Source organism: Hemicordylus capensis, chromosome 4 (genome assembly GCF_027244095.1).
Source record: "Hemicordylus capensis ecotype Gifberg chromosome 4, rHemCap1.1.pri, whole genome shotgun sequence".
NCBI lineage: Eukaryota > Metazoa > Chordata > Lepidosauria > Squamata > Cordylidae > Hemicordylus > Hemicordylus capensis.
This window is the reverse complement of record NC_069660.1, coordinates 218,668,525-218,691,194: the sequence shown is the minus strand read 5'-3', so window position 1 is coordinate 218,691,194 and position 22,670 is coordinate 218,668,525. Positions and strand designations below refer to the sequence as shown.

Here is a 22,670-nt window from a genome sequence, read left to right as displayed (position 1 = left end):
TGGCTGGATAAAACCTGTCAGGATAGATGACTGGATGTATCCTGATAATGATTAATGCATAACTGCATGAAAGATGCATGCCATCAATCCTTTAAAAAGTATTTGTGAAGTTAAAAAAACACCTTAACAAGGAACACAGGGCACTGATAGGCTCTATGGTTACCCTTCTTCATAGCATGAACACTATGCCCAAAACTGAATTGGATTAAATCTATATTAAACATACAGCTTAAACACAAAACCAAATATATAGCTTTTTCATATGGATGGGAGCTATATTGGGTACCTGCTGAAACTGCAGTGTGTGAGGTGGCTCTTAAGTTTAGGAATGTAGAATCATACTTGGTTAAAACGTATGGGTGTTCAAACCTTTTCTTTGCCGTTATTTTTGCCATATGTTGTATCATGGAAAGAAAAATAAAATTGCAATGGCATACATTACGCACATGGGCACAAAATATTTTGAATTCAGATGTTTATGACAAAAAATGTTAAAGCTCAGCACATACATAAAGAGAGATCTAAAATGATAACAGGAGCAGTGTTTAGAGTCACTATGCTTGCACAGCTGCTCTTTTATTAGAGTAGTATTTTCTAAAAAGTATTTTACTCACCTCTGTTAAACCAGAAACCTCTCCTTTGGCGAATGGCTTGGTGATAGATGGCGTGAACACTTGAGTATCTGAAACTGGGTGTCCCTTCATAAAGTGCTTCCCTGCTTCATAAATGTCCACTTCTACCATTTTACCCATGAATTCAGGGTTCTTTGGGATGAGGACCTTTAAAAGAATGATACAGACAACTTTTCCTAAGTGGAATACTTAGTTGCTCATTCTAAGGGGGGAAAGGTAAACAAGACCTATAAAAATAGATTTCAAATGAGCTTCAGTCCAAAGTTGTCCTTCCACTAGCAGAAAGCCTCTTTCAATCACAGAAGGGCTGTTTCTTACTTAGCACTGCAGAAGAGCATTGTGTGAGAAAAGTAACCTCAAATTCAGAGATGTTCTTCCATTTGAGCGAACTCTTTCTCAAGACCTTTCAGTGGTCACTAGCATTAATATGATACCCAATCTGTACTTTCTTTATTTATCATGTACTGCAAACAATCCCCAGGGCATAATGGCATTGCATTATAGAATACTTTTGCTAGAGCTAGAGTTCACAAAATATTTCCTCCTTCCCAGGAGTGTAGGAAGCTTGCCAAGGGACAAGCTTCCACCGGCAGTCCCTCCCCATTGTAAACGAGTGCATACCCCCTGTGTCAAAGTCAGGTGCAGGGGATGTGGCCAGTACTGGGAAGAGGGGCTGCTTATTATTATTTATTCGATGTCTATACCGCCTTCCAAAAATGGCTCAGGGCGATTTACACATAGAAATAATAAATAAATGCTTGGCCTCCTTCTGATCCTTGCCAGTCAGTGCTTTGTTGAAGCACTGGCTGGGGGCTCCTTTCTTTGCCTTGCAAGGCACAGAAAGAACCTCCCAGCCAGCGCTTGAACGAAGTGTTGACTGGTGAGGATTGGGAGAGGGGTTGAGCGGTGCCTCTTCTTGGTACTGGCCACAACCCCTGCATCTGACACTGATGCAATGGGCATGACAAATATAGGGGAAAGAGGCTACTCAGGAGTGAGACAGGGAAGTAGCACCCAGCCGGCCTGTGCTTGAATGAAGTGCCAGCTGGGCAGAAGAGGGCATGACTTGTGCTCCCAGATGGTGAGCGCTACATTCGCCATCTGCAGGATGGGGTGAGGGGGTGCCCTGGGAGAGCATGGATGGGAGCCATGGTGGCCCCCCAACCCGGCAGCCAGGGGACATTTGTACCCCCTTGTTTAATGGCGGCTACATCTCTGCTCCTTCCATTCACTGTTTACCAGAGTCATAGCATCATTCATACCTATTGATTATAAGCATTCAAATTACTTTTCCTTGAGGGCTCTTGATTTGTGATTGTAATCTTAATTTGTTTGCGGTTAATACTTAAAACATGTTTAACTGTGATATACATCAAAGAAATACAGTCGTCCCTCGCCAAATGCGAGGGTTCTATTCCGCGAAAACCTCGCGGCTGGCAAATTTGTGGTTGGTGAGGCATTATAGTATTAGTCAATGGGAAAGGGGGGAGTTAGGGGAACCATGACCGCAAAAATCACACCCAAAAAAGGAAAAATGCTTTTAAAAACCCTAAAATCACCAAAACTCAACAGGAATGAGCGGATTGAGCCCCTTGGAAATCCCTGAAACCACTCAAAGCCTCTCGAATGTAGTCCAAGACTTTGATCTTATCCCCCAGGGACATCACATTCCTTGCTCACTAGGACACAGCTTCCTTTTTTCTCTTGCCTGCACTCTTTGGACCCATTTTTCAACACTGCACCTCATTCTCTCTCACATCCGCTTCTCTCCCTCGTCCTAAAAAGCTGTGCAAAAGCAGCAGTGAAAAAGCAGCAGCCATGCAGCCCCACAACCCATGCAGGCTCCCACCAACAGAAAACTGTGCAAAAGCAGCAGTGAAGACACAGCAGCCACACAGCCCTCAATTTCCACAGCTCACACCTCCACTTCTCTCTATCTCTCTTTGCTTGACCGCAACTCCAACACCTCCAAAAAGCTGTGAAGACACAGTAGCCATCAGCCCCCTAACCGTTCATAAGCCGCAGTTAGGACACAGAAGCCATGCACTCCCCAACCCATGCAGCCCCCCAACTCATGCAGCAAGCAGTTCAAAAGCAGCAGTTGGGACACAGAAGACATGCACCCCCTCCACAAGCCAAACAACCCCCCCCCATTAAGCAAGCAGTTCAAAAGACACAGAAGAAGTTAGGACCCAGTAAGGCAAGCAGTTAGAAGCTCCCCTGCCCAACATCAATTATTTTAATAGTTTTATTGCGGTTTTATTGTAAACCGCCCAGAGATGAAAGTTTGGGGCGGTGTACAAATTTGATAGATAAATAAATAAATAAATGATGAACCAATCTAAATTGGTTTCATTTAAACCAATTTTAATCTGGTTAACAGCTATAGTGTAGAAATGCCCTGTGTGTGTGTGTGTGTGTGTGTGTGTGTGTGTGTGTGTGTGTGCGCGTGTGTGTGATTTTCACTGATCTCCCCTTCCTCCAGAAGCACTTTTAAATGCCCCTAAATATGTCCCTGAGTGCACTTCTGGGGGCAGAGGACTGGTCTTATGGTAGCAAACATGAATTGCCTTCTTTGCTAAGCAAGGTACACCCTGGTTTACATTTGAGTGGGAGACTACATGTGAGCACTCTATCTTACATTGTAAGATATTCCCCTTAGGGATGGGGCTGTTCTGGGAATAGCATCTGCATGCTTGCATGCAGAAAGTCCCAAGTTCCTTCCTTGGCAACTCCAGATAGGGTTGAGAGAAACTCTTGTCTGTAATCTTGGAGAAGCCGCTGCCAGTCTGTGCAGACAATAATGAGCTAGATGGACCAATGGTCTGTCTCGGTATATGGCAGCTTCCTATGTTCCTATGAGAGATCTGTGAAAATTGCTTCTCTCCCTGCACGCAGCAAGATACTGGATTACTAAATGCTATGGAGGCACTTCCCACACAGCGCCTCCACACCATTAGTGGGGAAGTTGGCCAATATATATCAAATTAATTCCTCAACTTACTAGTAAGGATGGTCATGCCAGAAAGTGGCAACAGGAGAGCACTCTCATAGTAGGAAAATAGTTTAATAAACTGTGAGCATTACATTGAAAAACATACTTTTCAATGGAAGCCGTTTGTACAGCAACTGATGAGCATGCTCATAGAACTAGATGTTCAACAAAAGCCTATGGCACAACCCTCCTGAGATCGTAATATATTAGAATGCAGGTAGGGAAACTGCTTGCTTGAAATTTACTGCACAAATAAAACTATTGTGAAAGGAGAACGGATGTAACCTAGCTTTCTGCCTGAAGTGATATTTTTCTATGTGCACCGAGGGTTTTCTTGTTTTTAAGTGAGGGGACAAATACTGCAATTCCCACCTGCATTCTGAAGTCACGCAAACCCTACTATATGCTTTGACTGGATAAGTAAATCAGTACTAATGTATTACATTCAATAAAAGTGTAAGATAGAATCCTGCCTATTACTATACCATTTCAGACTGCAGGTGAGTTGCATGAGACTGCATGAGTGCATGTTCCCTTGTTGTTGCCTCTTTTTGATATAAATATATTAAAACAGCACCTCCACATATACATTTTCCAATCTTTTCACTATATTGGTCTTACTTGAATGTCCAATGGAAGGAACACAAATTCATGCCTTATAAAGCAGTACCTGCTCGTAGAATCGATTATGAGCAACGTAAAACTTGGAATCAAATGATTCTTCTGTAACAAGAACTTTCTGTCTTTCCCCAATCTGTGAAATAAAAAAAGACAAGTAAAAATTAGTCAAGCGGTGAAGCAATATTACATTTTGAAGACGAGAGACGCCTAGAAACATCCTTTAGCAATTAATAGACTGTTGCCAGATACTTTAGGACTCAACTGGGGAGAAAGTACCTCATAGTTTATCCACAGGGCAGATAACAGATCCATGTTTTCAAGAGATTAGCAGGTTTGAACTCATGGAGTAATTTTTTTGTTTAAAAGAAAGCTCACTTTTAATTGTCAAAAGCTTTCAGAGTGAACCTCAGAAAAAGAAAAAGATCTGCATCAGTGTCAGCCCTCACAATTTTATCCTGAGTTTAAAGATATTAAGTGCCTTAAGTTTCTCTTATCATTACAAAAGCAGTATCAAGGTTTATACTTTAAAATAACTGAACAAACAATCAAGAGGGTACTTATTTATTAAAACATTTATATCTGCTTTTCTATGGGACAATGCTCAAGGGCAGGTGACTTACAATGACATTAAAAAAAGATCAAGCAGCCAATAAGTAATAAAGATGTACAGAAATGAAACTATTACTTATTCCAATCCTACTATTTTTGTTGCAATGCCATCTGGATTTCAAAGAACACATTAGCAATGACCAACACCCATATTAAGAACTGCATGCAGGGAGCAGTTTGCACACAGAGAGAAAGGGTGATTTTCAACAATCCTCCCTTCCCTTTACAGCTCCCTGTGTCTCATGAAAAATAGGTCCCTGAGGGTTGGGGGACCCTCAGAGACATATGCCTGAGAGGCACAGATCGATGCAGAGGGAAAGGTCAATAGCTGAAAATCACCCCTCTCCTCCATGCTTGACCAGTTGTGTTCACTAGAAGATGTCCACCAGTGTTCATGGAGTTAAACTCATTGGCTAACAAGGACAAAATTGTCAGTTACATTATTGTACTTTAGTGATGGATGCTATCCACAACAAAGCAAGTGTTATGGAGAGCTATCCAGGGCTACTGTGCCCAGGAATGAATTGGAGGGGAGTAGTTTCTGGGGATCTTCTCTGCTTCTGGAAGCAGATGCAGTCCAGATGCAGGTAAAAGAAGATCTTGAGAATCAGGTAGATTATGAAGAAGAAGAGTTTGAGACAAGTAGGGAAAGGGCAAAACATCCTGTTTCTCACAGTGGCCCACCAGATGCTTCTGAGAAGCCCACAGGCAAGAGGTAAGGGCACGCCTTTACATCTTGCTGTTACTCCCCTGCAACTGGTATTTAGAAGCATCTTACCTCTGAGGCTGGAGGTGGCCTATAGCCACCAGACTAGTAGCCATTGATAGACCTGTCCTCTGTGAATTTGTCTAAGCCCCTTTTAAAGGCCTCTAAGCTAGTGGCCATCACCACTCAATACTGAGCATCATCCGCTCACTCAGGCACAGAGTCAGAGCCAGGAGAACTGGAGCCAAAGAACTGCAGAGAAGCTTGAGAGACTGCTTCACCCATCCCATGTATCATAAAATTTGTAAGACTTTGGTGCTTTGCTTTGCTTGCTTCTGTTGTTGGGAATAGGGAATTGGGGCCTTTGATTTATTATATGTGTAAAATGTGTATTGGTTTAATTTGATTAATTTAAATATTTTTAATGTATATACAATATTTGCCACTAAATTCATTTCAGTGTTGGTCTCTGGGGTGTATGTGGGCTCTAGGAGAAATTGGAGAAGGTTACACAAGCAGGTTTGCAGCCAAACAACACTCATATGAAGGTGCCATGTGTGAAAACCACTTTATCCATGTGGGACATACGTAAACATCCACAATTATTTCTGCAGTTGCCCTTTGCAGGGGCTACAGGCTTTGCCTCGAAGTGTTCATTCTCACAAATGTCTCTGCAGGAGTACTGCTTGGCTGCCTGTCTGTTGATAGTCCCTGCACTTTCCCAGGATGCTTGAATGGGGATGCCATAATTGTGAACCAGCTCACAGAAATAAATTTTGACGACTGTGAGTATGCAGTACTATAGCCATATTGAATGTAAAGTCTACATTCTGGATGCCAGAGTTGCTTCAGTACAAGTTGTGGCAAGATCCAGACTAAGCTGACCTTTGTATATTGACAGACTGTGTCACTTCTCCTTTAATCCAACTATTATAATTCTGCCAGAGAAGTGTGTAAGTTCCAAGAGACTGAATTCTTATTAAAAAGGTTTAATCTACCCATTCGAGCTCCTGCTAACTTGTTCTGTGTTTGCCAATGTAATGATTAGCCACTGTGAACACTGCAAAAACAATATATATATATATATTATTCTTCCAGGGTCTGATATCATCAATTTTCCTCTCATTCCACTGTGGGATAATCTGCATCCCAGAATCATAATTCTATTTTTAAGGTTGAAGCCACTCTGTAAGCTGCTTGCTGTCACTGAGAAGTTTGGGTTATTTATCAGAGATATGCTTGACAGAGCTTAAACATTTAACACAATGGAACATTGTGAGACAGTGCTGACAGAAGTGCCATGGTCCCTCTGGTTGCTATTGGCTTAGCTTCTCTGATGTCACAGAGGGGCAGGGCAGCCTCATACTAGGCAGCTGATAATGGTTACTTGAGACTGAGATATTGTAATTTCAAGACCACTCAGCCACTTTTGTTAAATTGTATGAATATTGCCTACATGCCATGACCTTTCAAATTACCCTGTATTGGTGTAAAGTCCGAAGCCGAGTCTTCGGAGTCTCTTAACAGAAAGACGGACAAGCTGCACTTGCTGCTAATATTATGCAATATTAAATTACAAGTTCTTGAGGGTCATATGTAAGTTGTATATTGTTTGTATATTGTTCAAAACTGGATACTGTGTAGTGTTCGTAATGCTGCACACACAAACTCCCATGCTCCCCACCTCTCCCTCATTTAGTAAAACAGAACTGATCTAGGCAACAGATGTACACATAGCAAACCTCCATCTTTTCAACGATTTCTCTGCCTCGCTTGAGGCAGGAGAAGCAGGAAGGATTAAATAGAAGTCAAAGAAAGCAAGCTTTGAATAGCATCTAGTTAGCATAACAAAAGGAAGTGCCTCAGTTGTTCAGCATCGGGCAATGCATCTCATTAAACACAAGTGAAAGAACAATTATTTGGCCCCCCTATGAATACTGCTTGGCACTGAGATATATATCAGAGAGAAATAGCAAGGCCATTGGAGAGCTTCTGCTTCCCCAGCCCAGCAATCCTGCTTCAGGGTAAATAGCCCACTTCCATTACTCTGCACCTGCATCTGACTGCTTCATTTTGATTTGGTTTCCTGCTGAGAAAATGTCGCTTCTTCAAGCACATACAAGCCCTGAAATGCAGCTCACATGAAAATTATATTCAGAGATGTCAGCGGTGACCTAAAAATGACAACTGGGTCTCGATCTATCTGCTTCCTTTTATATTCTGTTATGTTTTACTGATTTCCACTCCCTTTTTTGCTCCTGATTTCTACAATGTTGTAATAAAATTAAACTAAAATGCTGGCAGTTCTATCAAATTATATTTTGATCAGGGACTAAGCAGTTATAACAAGAACAAAGATCTGTAATTTTACTCACCTCTTCTGATTTTCTTTACCAAAAATACATTCTCAGAAATGGAAACTCAGAGGACTTGAACACAGGAATTGCTGCGGAAGCTTGTACGGGTTACTTACTCGTAAACTTCAATGCCCATAATTACCAACTAGTATCAAAATAGACATTTTTTCATGTAGAAAGGTAATTTGTTAAAAGAAGATTATTAGGATTTGTCAGTGCTCTTAAGCCAAAGGCTGCATTTTAATTTTCATCTGTATACCACCCAATCCAAACAGCTCAAGGGGGGTCACAACCAAACTTCACTGATGGGTGAAGATGAAATGCTGTCCAATAGGCAATTGGGAGCAACCTATGGATTGGGGTGATTCTCCTCTCCTCTCTCATGCAGGCATTCCCCTTGCTCTTTCCCTTGGTTAGTGTCCTGTGTGACCACTGTTTTCACAAACCATAGTTAGTGCAAACCAGAGTTTGCAGCCATGGTTAGAAGTGGATTTCACATTAACTATGGTTAGAGGAAAGGTTGGTGTGCATTTAACACTAACACAGTCAGCTCCAAAAGTGAAAGATAAAGTGGCATGAGGCAGGAGCACACAGAAGGCTCTCCCTCATTCAGCTATTCATGATTAGGTGATCAGATTATTATGTCCGCACCAGGTCAATCAATGCAATGTAATCTGCAGATGCTACTTCACAAGACCAGTTCAGGGCAACATAGGAAACTGCCATATACTGAGTCAGACCACTGGTCTATCTAGCTCAGTATTGTCTTCACAGACTGGCAGTGGCAGATTATACAGAGCTCAATGCATACCAGGGGTAGGCAAACTTGGCTTTCCAGCTGTGGTTAAACTACAATTCTCATCATTCCTGGACATGATTTATCATGGCCAGAGATTATAGGAGTTATAGTCAGGGGTGCCAATGGGCATGGACTGGGGGCCCAGTTCCATGTGCCCACTCTGCTAGAGGGCCCTATGATTTTCCCCAAGGGTAAAGTGGGTCCCTTCTATATTTTCAGAATGGCTTGGCCTAGAGTTCTGAAATTGGGTATAGATGCACAGATGTAGGACAGGTTATCAGGACTCTGTGCATTAATTTTGAAGCAGATCAGTTGATCCATTGAGTTTTAATGATTTTTTTTTTAATTAAAAAGTCCTATGGCAGAAAATTACAAAAACTTCCTGAACTGAACCCACTCCCCAGCCCTTGGACCATCATTCCACCTCCATGTGAAGGAATATGTCCTTTGCCTTGATAAGTGGAACCCCCTCCCCATTTGGTCCAACCCTTTACATTTCCAGAATGGCTGGGTTTAGAGTTCTGAAACTGAGCACACATTTAGCCCAAAACTGCAGGACAAGTGTATGTTTATTTCAAGGAAATGGGTCGATCCAGGGATCTTTTAATGAATTTTCCCCCTACTGCAGTAAAACTGCCAGAAAGAGCTATCTCTATCCACTGAGTATTTCACACATCTATTGAAACTGGAACTGTTACACTGAACAAACTTTTTTTTAAATAGAAATGTACTATGTTCAAGTTGGTTTGTGATCCAAAAAGTCTGCATGATAACTATGAAGCAAGGGGCATGTGTTGTTGTTTTAATTTTTTTCACTAACAAATGCATTTTATGTACAAGTTGGTTTTGTATTTGAGCAGGGGTTATGTGTTGTGTCTCTGGCATAGTCCCCCCCCCTTTTTGCAAATGCACTCTGGCTCAGATCCATGGTTTTGTGGTGAATGATCAAGAAGATGAATGGAACCTTTGGGGGTTGTGTAGTCCTCCCACCCCATGCCCCCCAATGCACTCTAGCCCAGACCTTTGGGCTTGTGATGAAATGTATATATACAGAGAGGATTCTTATTTTACAGCCCCCTCCCCCAGTAAGCTCATTAGGTCCAGGGTCCAAAATTACCTAGCTACATCTCTGGTTGCAGTTCAACAACAGCTGGAGAGCCAAGGTGACCTATCCCTGATGTAGAGCATAATCCACCAGGACATCTCCCACAAAAGCTACAGTAATGCTCTTGTGAAACTCTCATTCATTTCAACAAGGCTTGTGCAGGAATTCCTGATGGAAGGTGTCCTTTGAAAAGAAACAAATTGCCCACCTTCCCACCACTGCCAACTTGTGTATTTTGCAGTGAGTCTGCTTTGCCCTTTGAGGAAAAAGCACATTATCTACCAGGTTGCATTTCTCTGACATTTTCATTGTCAGAGTAAGAAGAAAGAGGGGGGGAATGACGGAAAGGTGAAAGATGAAATATACAATTTAGTCTTTATTGACAATAAAGCGTTGATCAAAACTGATAAAACATTTGCTGGCACTTCTGGCAAATGTCTAAATTAGAGGCTCAGATATAAACCTGGGTTAAAAGTATTGTGTGCAGACGAATGCACAACATTCCTTTTCATCAATATAAAAATGAAGAAATTTCTGAGAGTGCATATAGATTTTGCAATTGCTATACAGTCCAATGTAAAGCCTTTTATTTTGCTGGCACACCCTGTGGAACTCAATACTTTGTTCAATACAAGGAAAGGCGCTCTCAAGAGTAAAAAAACCCCAAACATGTATAGCCAATAGCAAGTGACTTTAAAGGAATGGGTAGACAAATGCCAGGGTCCCTTTACATAATTAGAGAGCAAGGTGTTCCTGGAATGTCTGTTGAATATCAAGCAATAACTTCTAAATAAAGTCAATGTGAATATTCACAGGAAAATTCAGAGGCAATTAATGTCATAGAGTCTTGTGATACAAATGCAAATTCTAAAGGTTGTGAAATGCGACACATACCCCAATTTGGCTTTCAGCAGTAGAGTGCTATTTATTTCTGTTCAAAACCAGCAAAGAACTGATTGGCACTGTCAGGAATTATGTGAGGTGCAACCAGAATCTGCATAATCAGATTTAGGGCAGAGCAAGCCAGGATTAGCTGGAGGAACACCAAACAGGCAGGACCAGGAAAGAATTTAGGGAAGGAAGGAAAGAAGGAAGGCTGACTCAAGGGAAAGATTCTAAAAGCAACAAGTCTTTACAGCCCTCAAGAAAGGGGGAAAGCCCCTGACCATTTGGGGTTAAACTAAGATAACAGCCCAGCAGGGGTGTGGTGAGGATGGAGTGGGTCCGTGGGATAAAAAGTTAAGATGAGCCCTCACCCCCACTTCTTCTTCAGAGACGCACGAGGGGAAAGGCAAAGAGAAGGTTGTCACACAGCCCGTGGACACCCCCATCCAAGCCTATATTTTCACCTAATACAATCTGGTGCTATGGCTGCTAATAGCCTCTTTGTTATGGTTATTACTCCTCCCTTTCACAATACTTTTCTTCACAAATGTTAAGTCTTTGACTTTTGCAACATTCAGTTCTGAAAACCCAAGGACTATGGTAAAATGTACTCAGAGCCTGAAACCCCTGCCAACACCAGAAACAAATCCTAGGCTGGCAAAAAAACCTGCAACCAAATGTATCCTTGTATATTTTATCTACTGAATTCAACAGGACTAAAGTGCAACAAACAAACAAGCAACCCTACACTGCCAAAAGGTGTCTAAATTATCCTCGTTTTCATTGGGAGAATTTGACACTGCCCACTGCATTAAACACCTGGAATTTAAAGGGGGTGTTTGTAGTAGCAATATTCTCCAAGTTTTATCACCATGCTCCCTCTCCAGTCTCTACCTTGCTCGAAAGATAAAGAAGTGTTGAGGTTAGATTAAATCCCAACTATGCTTTTATTCTATTTCAGCAGGGAGCAACATTTCAATAATTATTTTCTTCAACATCGTTCAGTACTGCAAGATTAAATTAATGAGTTCAGATACGAGTGTTAGTACTGCCAGTGTAATCCTACCTAAAGCAAAGCAACTAAATTAGAAATAATTAGAAGGAGAATGATTATGTTGCCATGCTCACAATGGGCAGGACTCTTCCCCCCCCCCCCATTTTCTGAAGTAACCAACAGCTCATATGGACAATAATAAAATGTGGCATGTGGTGGGGCTGTGGGTCTCTCCATAAATGTACAGATTATTCTCAACAGTTTTGAAAGAAACTCTTCCTTTACCACTGCATGTTTTTCAATTATCCTTAAAAATAAAGTTTTTGTTTAGAGAGGGCAGTTTAAATAAGCTCTAAAAAGGCTAAGAGTTACAGTCAAAGAAGGTTCTGCTGAAATTAATGGGACTTAAGTTACCAATAACTAACTTGTTTCATTGATTTCAAAAGGTGCTTAGTAAGAACTAATTTTTGAAATTCCACCCAAGGACAAGAAGGCTGACTATTAATATATTTACTAAATGCTACCCTTTATCCTGAGCAAGCCAATGGAATCTCCTCTGATCATGGTGGGAAATATGGAATCATGTGCTGGCAATAGAGGCAGGTTATTTGCTCCTTATTTAGAGACAATAAATTACTCTCCTTTTGCACCAAACCTGGAAGATTTGTACTTGTGTCTCCTCCTCATCTATAGAAAAACCAACCTACCTTATATATCACCTGAGCACGACCAAAAATCTAACTCTGTTTGGGGATGATACCTTAATAGGTTTTTCTACCAACAAATTCCTGGAGAGAATGAACACAAAATACTGCAGCCCTGAGAAGAATTCTCTTATGAGACAATATGCAACACAGAAGACTTCATTGCAGCTTTACAGAAGCTATTTTCTCTGCTATCAGACATGTTGACTGCAATTGAATGGAAAAGTGACTAAGACATGTATTAAACAAACAAATAGATGTTTTTCATGCTAGTAGGCTAGTTAGTTAGTTGTTTATTTACGATCTTAGATCAAACAATTAGTAGACTATATAACCTTGTTAGTTTCACCAGGTAGTGGGGTGCTTTCTTTCTGGGCTAAATTGGATTTTATTACCACATATCCTCCTTAAAATAACTAAATAATGCTATATCACAGTTTAAAAGTAACTACGGGCTGAATTCAGAAACAACACAAAACTAGAGGTTGGCGAACCTGCATTTTCAATTTTAAACTGTAAAGCACACAGCAGATGTTTGTCCAACCGCAGTCCATCAACCTCGGGTTTCAGGAGAGGGGAGCCCCTCCCTGCTCCTTAGCCGCCAAAGCCGATCCCAGCAAGCTCCATGTCTGGACTGTGGGCAAAGCATCAGCATGTCAGTGGAGGCACGTTGTTTTGAGGCACAAGCAAGGGTAAGCATGCCCACATGGCTGGACGGGCTGGCAGGGGACACACTTTGACAGCTTCTTGGTTGCAGTTGCCAAGACAGGAAGAGCAGTTGCTGGAGTACCTGTCCCTGCGGCTTTCCTCTAAAGAACAACCTGGTTCGATATAGATCCCCAATGGCTTGGCACTCTCATGAGAGAGTGGTCTGTGGGAGAAGGGGTTGTTTTATCATCGCACATTATTAGCAATTCTGCTCAACAACTCTCTGCCCTCTCACGGTTCTTGCCATGAGCTATGAGGGGGTGTCCCAATGGTAGGACACTCTTGTGAGACAGCTGTCCATGGGAAAAGGGGTTGTTTTGTCATCACACATGTTTAGAGATTGTGGCTGACACACCTCCCCTCTCCCCGAAGACAGTTCTTCACATGAGTTGTGAGAGGGTATACCTATGGCCTGGCATTCTCTTGACTAAGTGTGGTCCACTCTGGGTCAGCATCCATCATCATCACATATGAAGAATCTTTCTTCTCAGTGATGGCAGTGTTGATCCTGCTGCCTGGCCCTGCTCATGAGTAAGCCTAAGGACTCCAAACCACCAAAGGAAAGGGTCTGGGAACCCCTTCCCCAACCTTTCTGTGGGGAAAAAAGAACCTGGTTGCTTGAGAATCACTGGCTGGGGCTGCCTTTGAATCCCAACCCCAGGTCTGCCCCCCTAGCAATTTGTTCCCCTCCCAGCACTGTGATGGGGTGCCCTGCTTATGTTGCCACCTGGAGTGTTTGTGCTTGTGAACATACATCACTGTCACTCCCCCCCCCCGGAGCAAAGCATCTGGTGCCCATCCTGTCCCCTTTCCCTCCTGCTTGCCAGGTGGGGGGCCAGAGTGGGAAGAGGGAATGCCCCTGTATGACTGTGCTGCTTGACAGGCTGACAACCTTGGGGTGGGATGTAGTGGAGTACCTGTTGCTGGGCAACTCCATAGTTGGATAGCTGACGGGAGGGGTGGGGTTGGTGCTCAGAAAGGTGGCCAGAGAGAAGCGCCATAGCCATGGAGCAGCCACAATCCCGGCGAGTCTGCACCACCATCTCTATGACCGCGTTTCCAAAATTGGCATGAAACCACAGTTATGGCAGAGTCCGGGATCGGACGTAATGCTTCAATGGCCCAACTGGAGGTCTCAGCAGCAGAACTTACTGCAAGTCGAAGGTTCAAACTGGAGTTTGACAAAGCAAACCTCAGGTCATTCTCAGCTCGAAACTGCGGTTTCACGAATTCGGATGTAATGGAGTTCCAACCTCTGCCCCGTTTAACTCCGGTTTTGTTTTACATCTGAGTTAGGCCCATGTGTGCATTTTAAAATTGTGGTCCACTCAGAATCTCCCTTACTGATAAAAGCTGGTTGATCACAATAATGCCTCTTGCATTTTTAAATAAGCTTAAATGATGCAATGAAATGCCTTATTTACAATGAGTGCTCAGGAATGTTATGAATCCATTCTCATGCTGACACATCTGCTTCTTATGGAGCACACTGCAACATACGAAAAAATATTATGCAAAACGATATTAGGATTGTTGTATTTTTAAGAGGAAATTAGACTGTATACTGTATCTTTTTCCTATGAATGGTTTTATCTATATGAGTCAGATACTTAAAAAAAACCAAAACATGATCTTTTTTTTTTTTTTTAAAGTGCAATACTAGTCTCTTGAGCTTTGCAGATCCCAGTTAAATTGATTCAGTCTGTTTGGCTCAATTGCTTCACTTTTCCAGAGGCTGAAATCCTACTCTTTTCAACAACTGTTATGTGCTGAGACTGGCCTAACCAGTGGCTCTGTCCAGTATGTAACCTGATTGTCATTTTGCCAGGAAATTAGATTCCTTTTCAGCTGTTCCAAAAACTTCATCACAGATGATATGTCTAGCCTAGTTTCTCCCTCACAGAAAAGAAATCAGAACAGATGTTGGTTTTGTGAATTCCACATTTTCACTCTGGGTATGAAAAAATAAAAATAAAAGAAAACTCTGTTAAATGTGGAAGTGTAAGGTGGAAATAGGTAGCTATCTGGATCACAGATCAATCAGTAGTTATTCATTTAATTACATTTCTGTACTGAGTCAGATTCTCTCACATGATTCTTTAGACCTTTAATAATGTTTCATTACAACGTACTAAAATTAGGCACTTGTATCACCACCTAGCAGTAATCATTTCAAAGAGCTCTACAGAGATGGATATGCATAAACACTGAAGATTCTGAACCAAATGAGGCTTTCCACTGAAACAGAAAACAAAGTACTTTTGCAGGCTTCACTACTACTACTACCACAAAGAATTACTACTCAGTGGCTGACTTCCATACTTAGACTGCATTGTTGTGGAAGGGATGATTTTCAATTATCTCCCCTTCTCTCTGAAGCCCACTGTGCCTCCAAAAATATATATCCCTTAGGAGACAATGCCCCATGTATACTTACTAATTTGGGTCAGATCATTAATAAATTTCAGTGGCCTTCCCTTATGATATAAATTATGTAATCTAGATGTCAACACAATTATGAACAAATCCATGCACCAGCCCAAACAGACATGCCTTTGATTTGTTACTGTTAGTCATAGCTTCTTCCTCCAAAGTTACTAGTTATCACCTTCCAGGTTTGGGGGGGGGGGGCGCTACCTAAATATCTGTGTGCCCTAAAGGGAAAGCAGAAGGCGGCCCAAGTCAGTGAGCAAATCTCATCACTTTTTATAAAGAGCAACACTGATCTGAAAAGGAAGGGAAGCCCCTCCTTCACCTTCCAAGTAACTACTTAAGATCTACATGTCCTGAAGGAACTATCTATTTCTCTTAGGTGTACCTATTGCTAATCCCATGTGCGACAGCTCTTGTGAGAGTTCACAAACAAATTGCTGGCAGGGGAAAAGAAAAGCAGTGCTGCCGGAGGTGAGGTGGGAAACAAAATGGCGGCAGAAGGGGGACAAAAAGGCAGTGGCAGCAGGGCAGGCGGGGGGACAAAATGGCAACAGTGGTGGTGAGCAGCAGCAGGTGGGGGAAGAAAATGGTGGCGGGAGGGCAAGAAAATGGTGGCAGTGGGTGGGGGAAGAAAGCAGCAGTGGGTGGGCTGGGAAAGAAATCGGCATCACCAGCGGCAGGCAGGGAAAACTAGAGGTGCAAATGCTCTGTGCCTGGCCCAGCTAGTTATTATTAATAGAAGAGTGCTCAGGTTACAGGAGATCATATCATCAGCTCCTGAAGGGACTGCCAACAGCCTTACATAATTCTGCTTTATCTTTCTGGAACTTTTTTGTTGATATTTTTTATTAAAAAATGGTACACCACCTTGAATGCCATGGCAAAAGGTGGTATATAAATACAGTAAATTAATTGTGGCAAGTTGCTTTAAAAACCATTGACTTTAAAGCAGTTTAAGGGGTTTGGTGCAACACTTGTAGACATGACTAGATGAACCCTGAGATGTGCTTGGATCTGCCCTATGTCTTATGACCAATATGTTTTGATAAACATGTTGCAAAATGGAAAATCCCTATACAGAGCTATCACTGCTAGTTTTGCCTGTATTAGTCTATTAATCTGAGCAGTTAAGAACTTTCCAGACAAAGGATTGATTTTACATTATTGGTGCAAGTGTTATGAAACCTAACCATACGCTGATGTAATGGTAGTAAATCAAACATAAAAATGTGACAGTCTGAAGTAGATAAATGAGCTCATTCAAGTTATGCCACATATTTCCTATTTTTCTTGGACATTTTGCTAATCACGCACAGGTTTGAAAATAGTGCATTTGAGTTTCTAAGCTCACATTGAGAAAGATGGGTTAAGCTGTATGGTTTTCGTGATATGGACTGGAAATAAAAACATTTGGTTATGTCTTAATAACATATGTACAGCACATATGTACGGCAGACCCATCTGACAGGCCTGAACACATCTCCAATGCTGTATTAATGCAACTCATGCTATGACTGCATACTGGGAATTCCAGGTTATGTTTTGTGCAATTTTAGATTACATTGATTACCTCAGATTTTCCTAAAAGGGGGAATGCTTGACTAACAAGCAGAAGGTTGTTGGTTCGAATCCCTGCTGGTATGTTTCCCAGACTATGGGAAACACCTATATTGGGCACCTAGGTAATTTTGGAACCCAGACCTGAAGGGCTTTGGAGGCCACCCCACTGAAAGCCTCCTCCCACCATGAGGCCCCCCTCAATTTTTTAAAAACATAAAACATAAAGCCTGCCAGAAGCCTGCTGCTGCCCTGTCGATCTGCAATTTTGGCCGCCATTTTCATGGCCGGGGTGGTACGGGTGAGCCAAGCAGGCATTCCCCATGCAAGCGCTGTGCTGTGCTTCACTGGGGCCTGTTGCAAGCATGACCATGTGCACACGTTTCTACACAGGGCTGAGACTTGAGGGCACGCACCTAGTGAGCGCCAAGACTCAGTTGGTTGCAAACGCATTTCAAGCTAGGTGCAATAATACTATTCAGGAGCAGAATGCTGGCTGGGTGGCTGTACAAAATGTCCTGACCATGTATGAACATCTGAGCACGAAGCACGATCCGCACAGCACTAGATTAGCCCAGCCAAAGCTATTGCCTCAGGCTGTCTGTGTGATCTCATGCCGATTTTTTGGTTTAGTTAAAATAAATAAATCACAAAGCGTCGCACATCAATTGAGCACAGAAAGCGTGCCCTGACCCAGAGTTATGCCTATCCGCCCCCATCCCTGGCTGCAGGCTAAAGGTTGGACGGTACTTATTATTAAACTCCACTCTGGCTCCGCCCAGACAAATAAAGCTAACAGCCGTTTTCTCTCAAACCTAAATTCACTTTGGATTGCCTACAGTTCCCCCCAGCCCACAACACATTTTTAACTTGCCCTATTTCATAGTAGAAGAGTGCAAGGAGTGAGCGCGGACAGCAAGGCGGCTTGGAGGCGTTTTCACAGAACCAAAGATTAAAGGGAAGGGAGTCGTCGGTTTTAACCACCCCGGTTAATCTATGGAACGAGGAGCTACACGACTCACTTCAAGCCCCACCGCGGGGCCCCACTCCGCTCCATTCCCATCGCCTATGTCGACTCCGCTTTTGAGCAAAAGGTCAGCTCTTGGAGAAGCGGAGAGTTCAAATGCAGTCCACATCCTGGGAAGAGAGGATCCTAATTGACAGCAAGGCTAAATTTACATGATTCACGTCTCATGAGTTGCCTTCCGTGAAGCTGCCAGACGGCTTAGGGAGGCCCCCCAGAACATTTGAAGGCCCCCCCCAGACAGGAGGCCATGGACCAGATCCCCAAGGTCCATGGGAAAGATTGTCTCTAATTGGGCAGAAGCGGAATAGGAATATGCTGAAAGGCGCGGGAGGAGGCAATGGTAACCCCCTTCTGTATTCTACCAAAAAGAAAACCACAGGGCTCTGTGGGCACTAGGAGTTGAAATTGACTTGACGACACACTTTACCTTATCTAACCTGAACCAGCGCTCATGTTTCTTTCATGTTCTTTTTTACACTGTATAGAGTTATTTTATAACTGATAAAATGATATCTTCCATGATAATTTAATCATACAGGTTGGTATGAATAGGAAGGGTTTATTGATTGGTCACACACTTAGACCTGTCTTTTTTCAAGAGAAGCACATTGGATTAATAATGTGCTAGTCAAGGTGCATAACTATGTAGCCAGCAAACCAGGTAGAAACAGATTTGCAAGGGTACATATATCACACCCAAGTCAGCAGGGAATCAGACTGAGGATAAAACAGGATAAAACTGTTGAAGTGTGATATTAAGATTGTGGGACCCCAATATGAGTTCAAGATTTCTGCCTGCACACTTTGTAATACAATTTACTGCTGTGGCAAAAATTTGACTCCTTTTCAGTCTAGGGCAGTTTTAGCATGGTTGGTTAGGACCATTAAATTGACTTAGTGGGATATGTATTGAATTTATAATTAATTGATATTAATCTAGAGTAAGGAGACACCTGAAACCTTTTAGTTTAAAATCTAGTTCACTAAATCCAGGAGCTGAAAAACTGAAATTCATTATAATTCCAAAGAGCACACAAAATCTGTTATTTTGAATTAATGTATGTAAAATCAGAAGCTTGCCATTCATAAGTATGTTTATGAACTGCACACAGCCAGCCACTGCTTCTCTTCCACAGCCGGCTGGCCAACCTGAGGGCGGCCGCTTCTCCTCCACGGGCAGCTGGACCACCATCCCCATCGCTAATTGGCAGCTTGCTCACAAACCCTTGCAAGAGCTATCACACATGGGATTAGCGACAGGTATGTTTAGGAGAATTATACAGTAGACAGATAGATAGATAGATAGATAGATAGATAGATAGATAGATAGATAGATAGACAGACAGACAGACAGACAGACAGACAGATAGATATGCAAGCTATAGAAAATGCTGTTTTGCCTCTGATGAATCAAGGAGCACCACTGTTGAACAGGATTATGCTTGAAGCCATTGGTCCTCAACTGCTGGCTCGAGATTCCAAAAGAGTCAGAGCCAATCTAAGAGGACACAACCACCATTTGCTTCTGTCCTTTTAATAATTATTCTAAACAGAAGGTGAAAGCAAAAAGGCGGTGCAGAGAGAAGATTGAGAAGAAAACAAGAGAAAGAAACAGAAAGACAGCTATATGCAGCATATATGTAATGGGTTGGAGTTAAAGGCAGGTATCAGGCTTTAAAAGTATGAAGATTTCTGCTCTATGCTATTAAAAATAAAGTGTATTTATGCACTCAAACTGAAAACTGTTTTATGTCAATTTTATCATTATCACACCACAGAATTGGTAGTTTTGTGATAGTGAGGAGATTTTGCTTATAAGAGCTTATTATAAAATTACAGTTTCTAGGAGTTTTGGGGAAAGGTTGGAAACTGCTACATTACATTTCAAACATGGAAAAGGCTGTGGCTGGTATCAGGGGCTTCAGAAGGATCTATTCCTCATTCCTGAGATTACCTCTGTTCCCTTAGCTGCCACTACAAATATTTATATACCAAAGTTTTCAAAGCAGTTTGCATACAAAATAAATAATATATAAATAAGATGGTCTCTTGTCCCCAAAGGGCTCACAATCTAAAAGAAAACATAAGGTAGATACTAGCAACAGCCACTGGAGGGATGCTGTGCTGGGGTTGGATAGGCTAGTTGCTATCCTCCTGCTAAATATAAGAGAATCGCCACTTTAAAAAGGTGTCTCTGCTCAGTTAGCAGGGAAAATGCTCAGTTAGTAGAGATAGCTGTCAGTGTTGTGGTGGTGAAGTGATTCTCCCAAGTTCACCTCAGTTGGACATGGCCCTTCAAAACGTGAAAGCTCCCTAAAATGTCTCCTAGATTTGTTAAAATCCAAACTCAAGGTGATCTTTGGGGAGAAGGGATCTGCACAGAAACTACTCACCCTTGTCCCTGACATTTGACAGCAGACTTGGAAATATGGATATGTCTCCTGCTCCTGAGCGGAAATGACAACACATAAAACTCTCTCCTTGAAGATAGGCTGGAGAGAAGCTTGTTTGAACAGGCTGCAGCAGGGACAGTGATGGTCAGATATGAGGGCCAAACTATGCATACAATTAATAAGGTCATTCTACAAGCACACCTGGGCTATTTCCTTTTGTAAGCAGTATGCAAACAGGGGTCTGACCTTGATCAGATCATGGAAGGGAGGTAGGAGTGCTGTGACTCTTTGCTTCCTTTGTGGTCCCAATCTAGATCAGGTCCACCCACAGCTGCCATTTTAAAAGGAAAAAAAACCTCCATTGGTGTCACCACCACCCATGAGGGCTCCTAGTCTTCTCTTCCCAGGACCACAAGAGAAGCAACGCCCACTGCGGTCCCAAATCCAGATTAGACCCCCATGAACATGCAATTTACAAAGGAAAATAGCCTTGGCGTGCTTGCAATGATGTTAATGTCATGTGCGGTAGGGATGTGCACAAATGTTTCGTGCACATCTGGGGGGCGGGGGTGGAAAGCGGTCACATTAACTGGAGGATGACAGATCTTACCTGCCTCTCTGCCACCTCCCACCAACACAGCACGGTGCTGTTTGTATTAAGCAGTCAGGTTGTCTCCTTGGAAAAGTCACGCTGCTCTGGCTGCATCAGTTCCCTGTTCCCAGCAGCCTTTGGGCAGCGCAAAATCAGCCCAATCTGTAACATTTGGGAGGATGGCGGCCCATGTAAGGAGCTCTTTCGCCACCTCCAGCACCTGACATTTTGGGAGGCGGGTAGAAGTCTCACCATTGTCCCCGCTGTGCCACCGCTGCACAGCAGCAGCGGTAAAGGAAGAAAAACCAATCTAACTTTCTCATCCCCCATCGGGGGTGATTTTCAGGGGTCAGGGGGATTTTTTCAGTCACGATTCCCCTAACCCCCCTGTTTCCCATTCATTGCAATGTCACCCCAACCGCGAATTCACCAACCACAAGTTTTTCCTGGAACGGATCCTTGCAGTTGGCGAGGGATGACCATACTACTATTCCCTCAGTTCAGTTAGTACAATAAACACACATACTTACAAACATATGTTTTTAATTGGCCTTATGAATACTGGAGTCAATGCAGCTATAATATCTGATATGCCATATGCTGCCCATGGGGCTACTTGGTTCATACACAGATGCAGAGAGAGCTAGTGCCAGCATACTGACTACTTTTAATCCCGCCTGCCCACAACAGATTACAATGTAGTTGCTCAGACAATTACAACACAGGTTATAACCATCCCTCTTCAAGCAATATCTGTTCTATGCATTTTACAGATTTCAATTTCAATTTATCGTTTTGGCCATAGGGTAGAGATAGGCAACCTTTGCTGTTGAATTACAAACCCCATCACCCCCAACAGTGTTCTCTCTAATTTTTTTCATCTGTGTGCAGAATGAGTTTTGTTCTGGGCGGCAGTATCAAGGCAGTGCACGTGCATTCAGAGTGGGGCCTTCCTGAGCGAGATCTATAATTAACTGACCAGACATCAAAAAAATGTGTGAGCACACAAACACACACACGCCTTAGAGGGAACACTGACCACCAGCCACAATTTATACCCCTGCCATAGGTATAACCTGCCCTAGGTTGTTATTAATTAATTAATTAATTAATTAATTAATTAAAACATTTTTATACCACCCAAAACTTATGTCTCTGGGCAGTTTACAACAGAATAAAAACAAAGTAAAACATTCGTTAAGACAAAAATGGGGGGGGCGGTGGCGGTGGCATTGTTATACCAATGCCTGTTACTAAATGATCTAAAGTTAGCAGAATTTTGTAAGTTGTCTTGAGCAGGTAGGGAAATAAAATATTCACAGGTATCCCGAAAAAAGAAAATGTCAAAATGAATGGTAGCAGTACTCATCTGACAGTAATGAAATTCTGCCCCCTGCTCCCATCCCTAATATTTGCTTCTGAGTGGGAACATTTAATGCTATTGGCCTACATCCAGAGCAAGGAAGCACTGGTGCAGCGAAAGGAATAGACTAATAGTACTTCCAGACTAACTGCACTGGGGAAGGGGCGTTTTTTTTCACTGCACAGCCCTC

The 22,670-nt window shown here is 42.5% G+C and overlaps 1 protein-coding gene across 3 annotated transcripts in view; it reads right to left on the bottom strand.

The window, feature by feature from the left end:
• CDKAL1 (CDK5 regulatory subunit associated protein 1 like 1) overlaps nt 1–22,670 on the bottom strand; it is a 419,489-nt gene that overhangs the window by 21,898 nt on the left and 374,921 nt on the right. For all 3 annotated transcript variants that reach the window (XM_053245521.1, XM_053245520.1, XM_053245522.1), the window contains 2 exons: nt 4,298–4,381; nt 615–779 (listed from right to left, as the gene is read on the bottom strand). In XM_053245521.1, the coding sequence (XP_053101496.1) occupies nt 615–779; nt 4,298–4,381 (249 nt within the window). The remainder of the gene's footprint in view (nt 1–614; nt 780–4,297; nt 4,382–22,670) is intronic.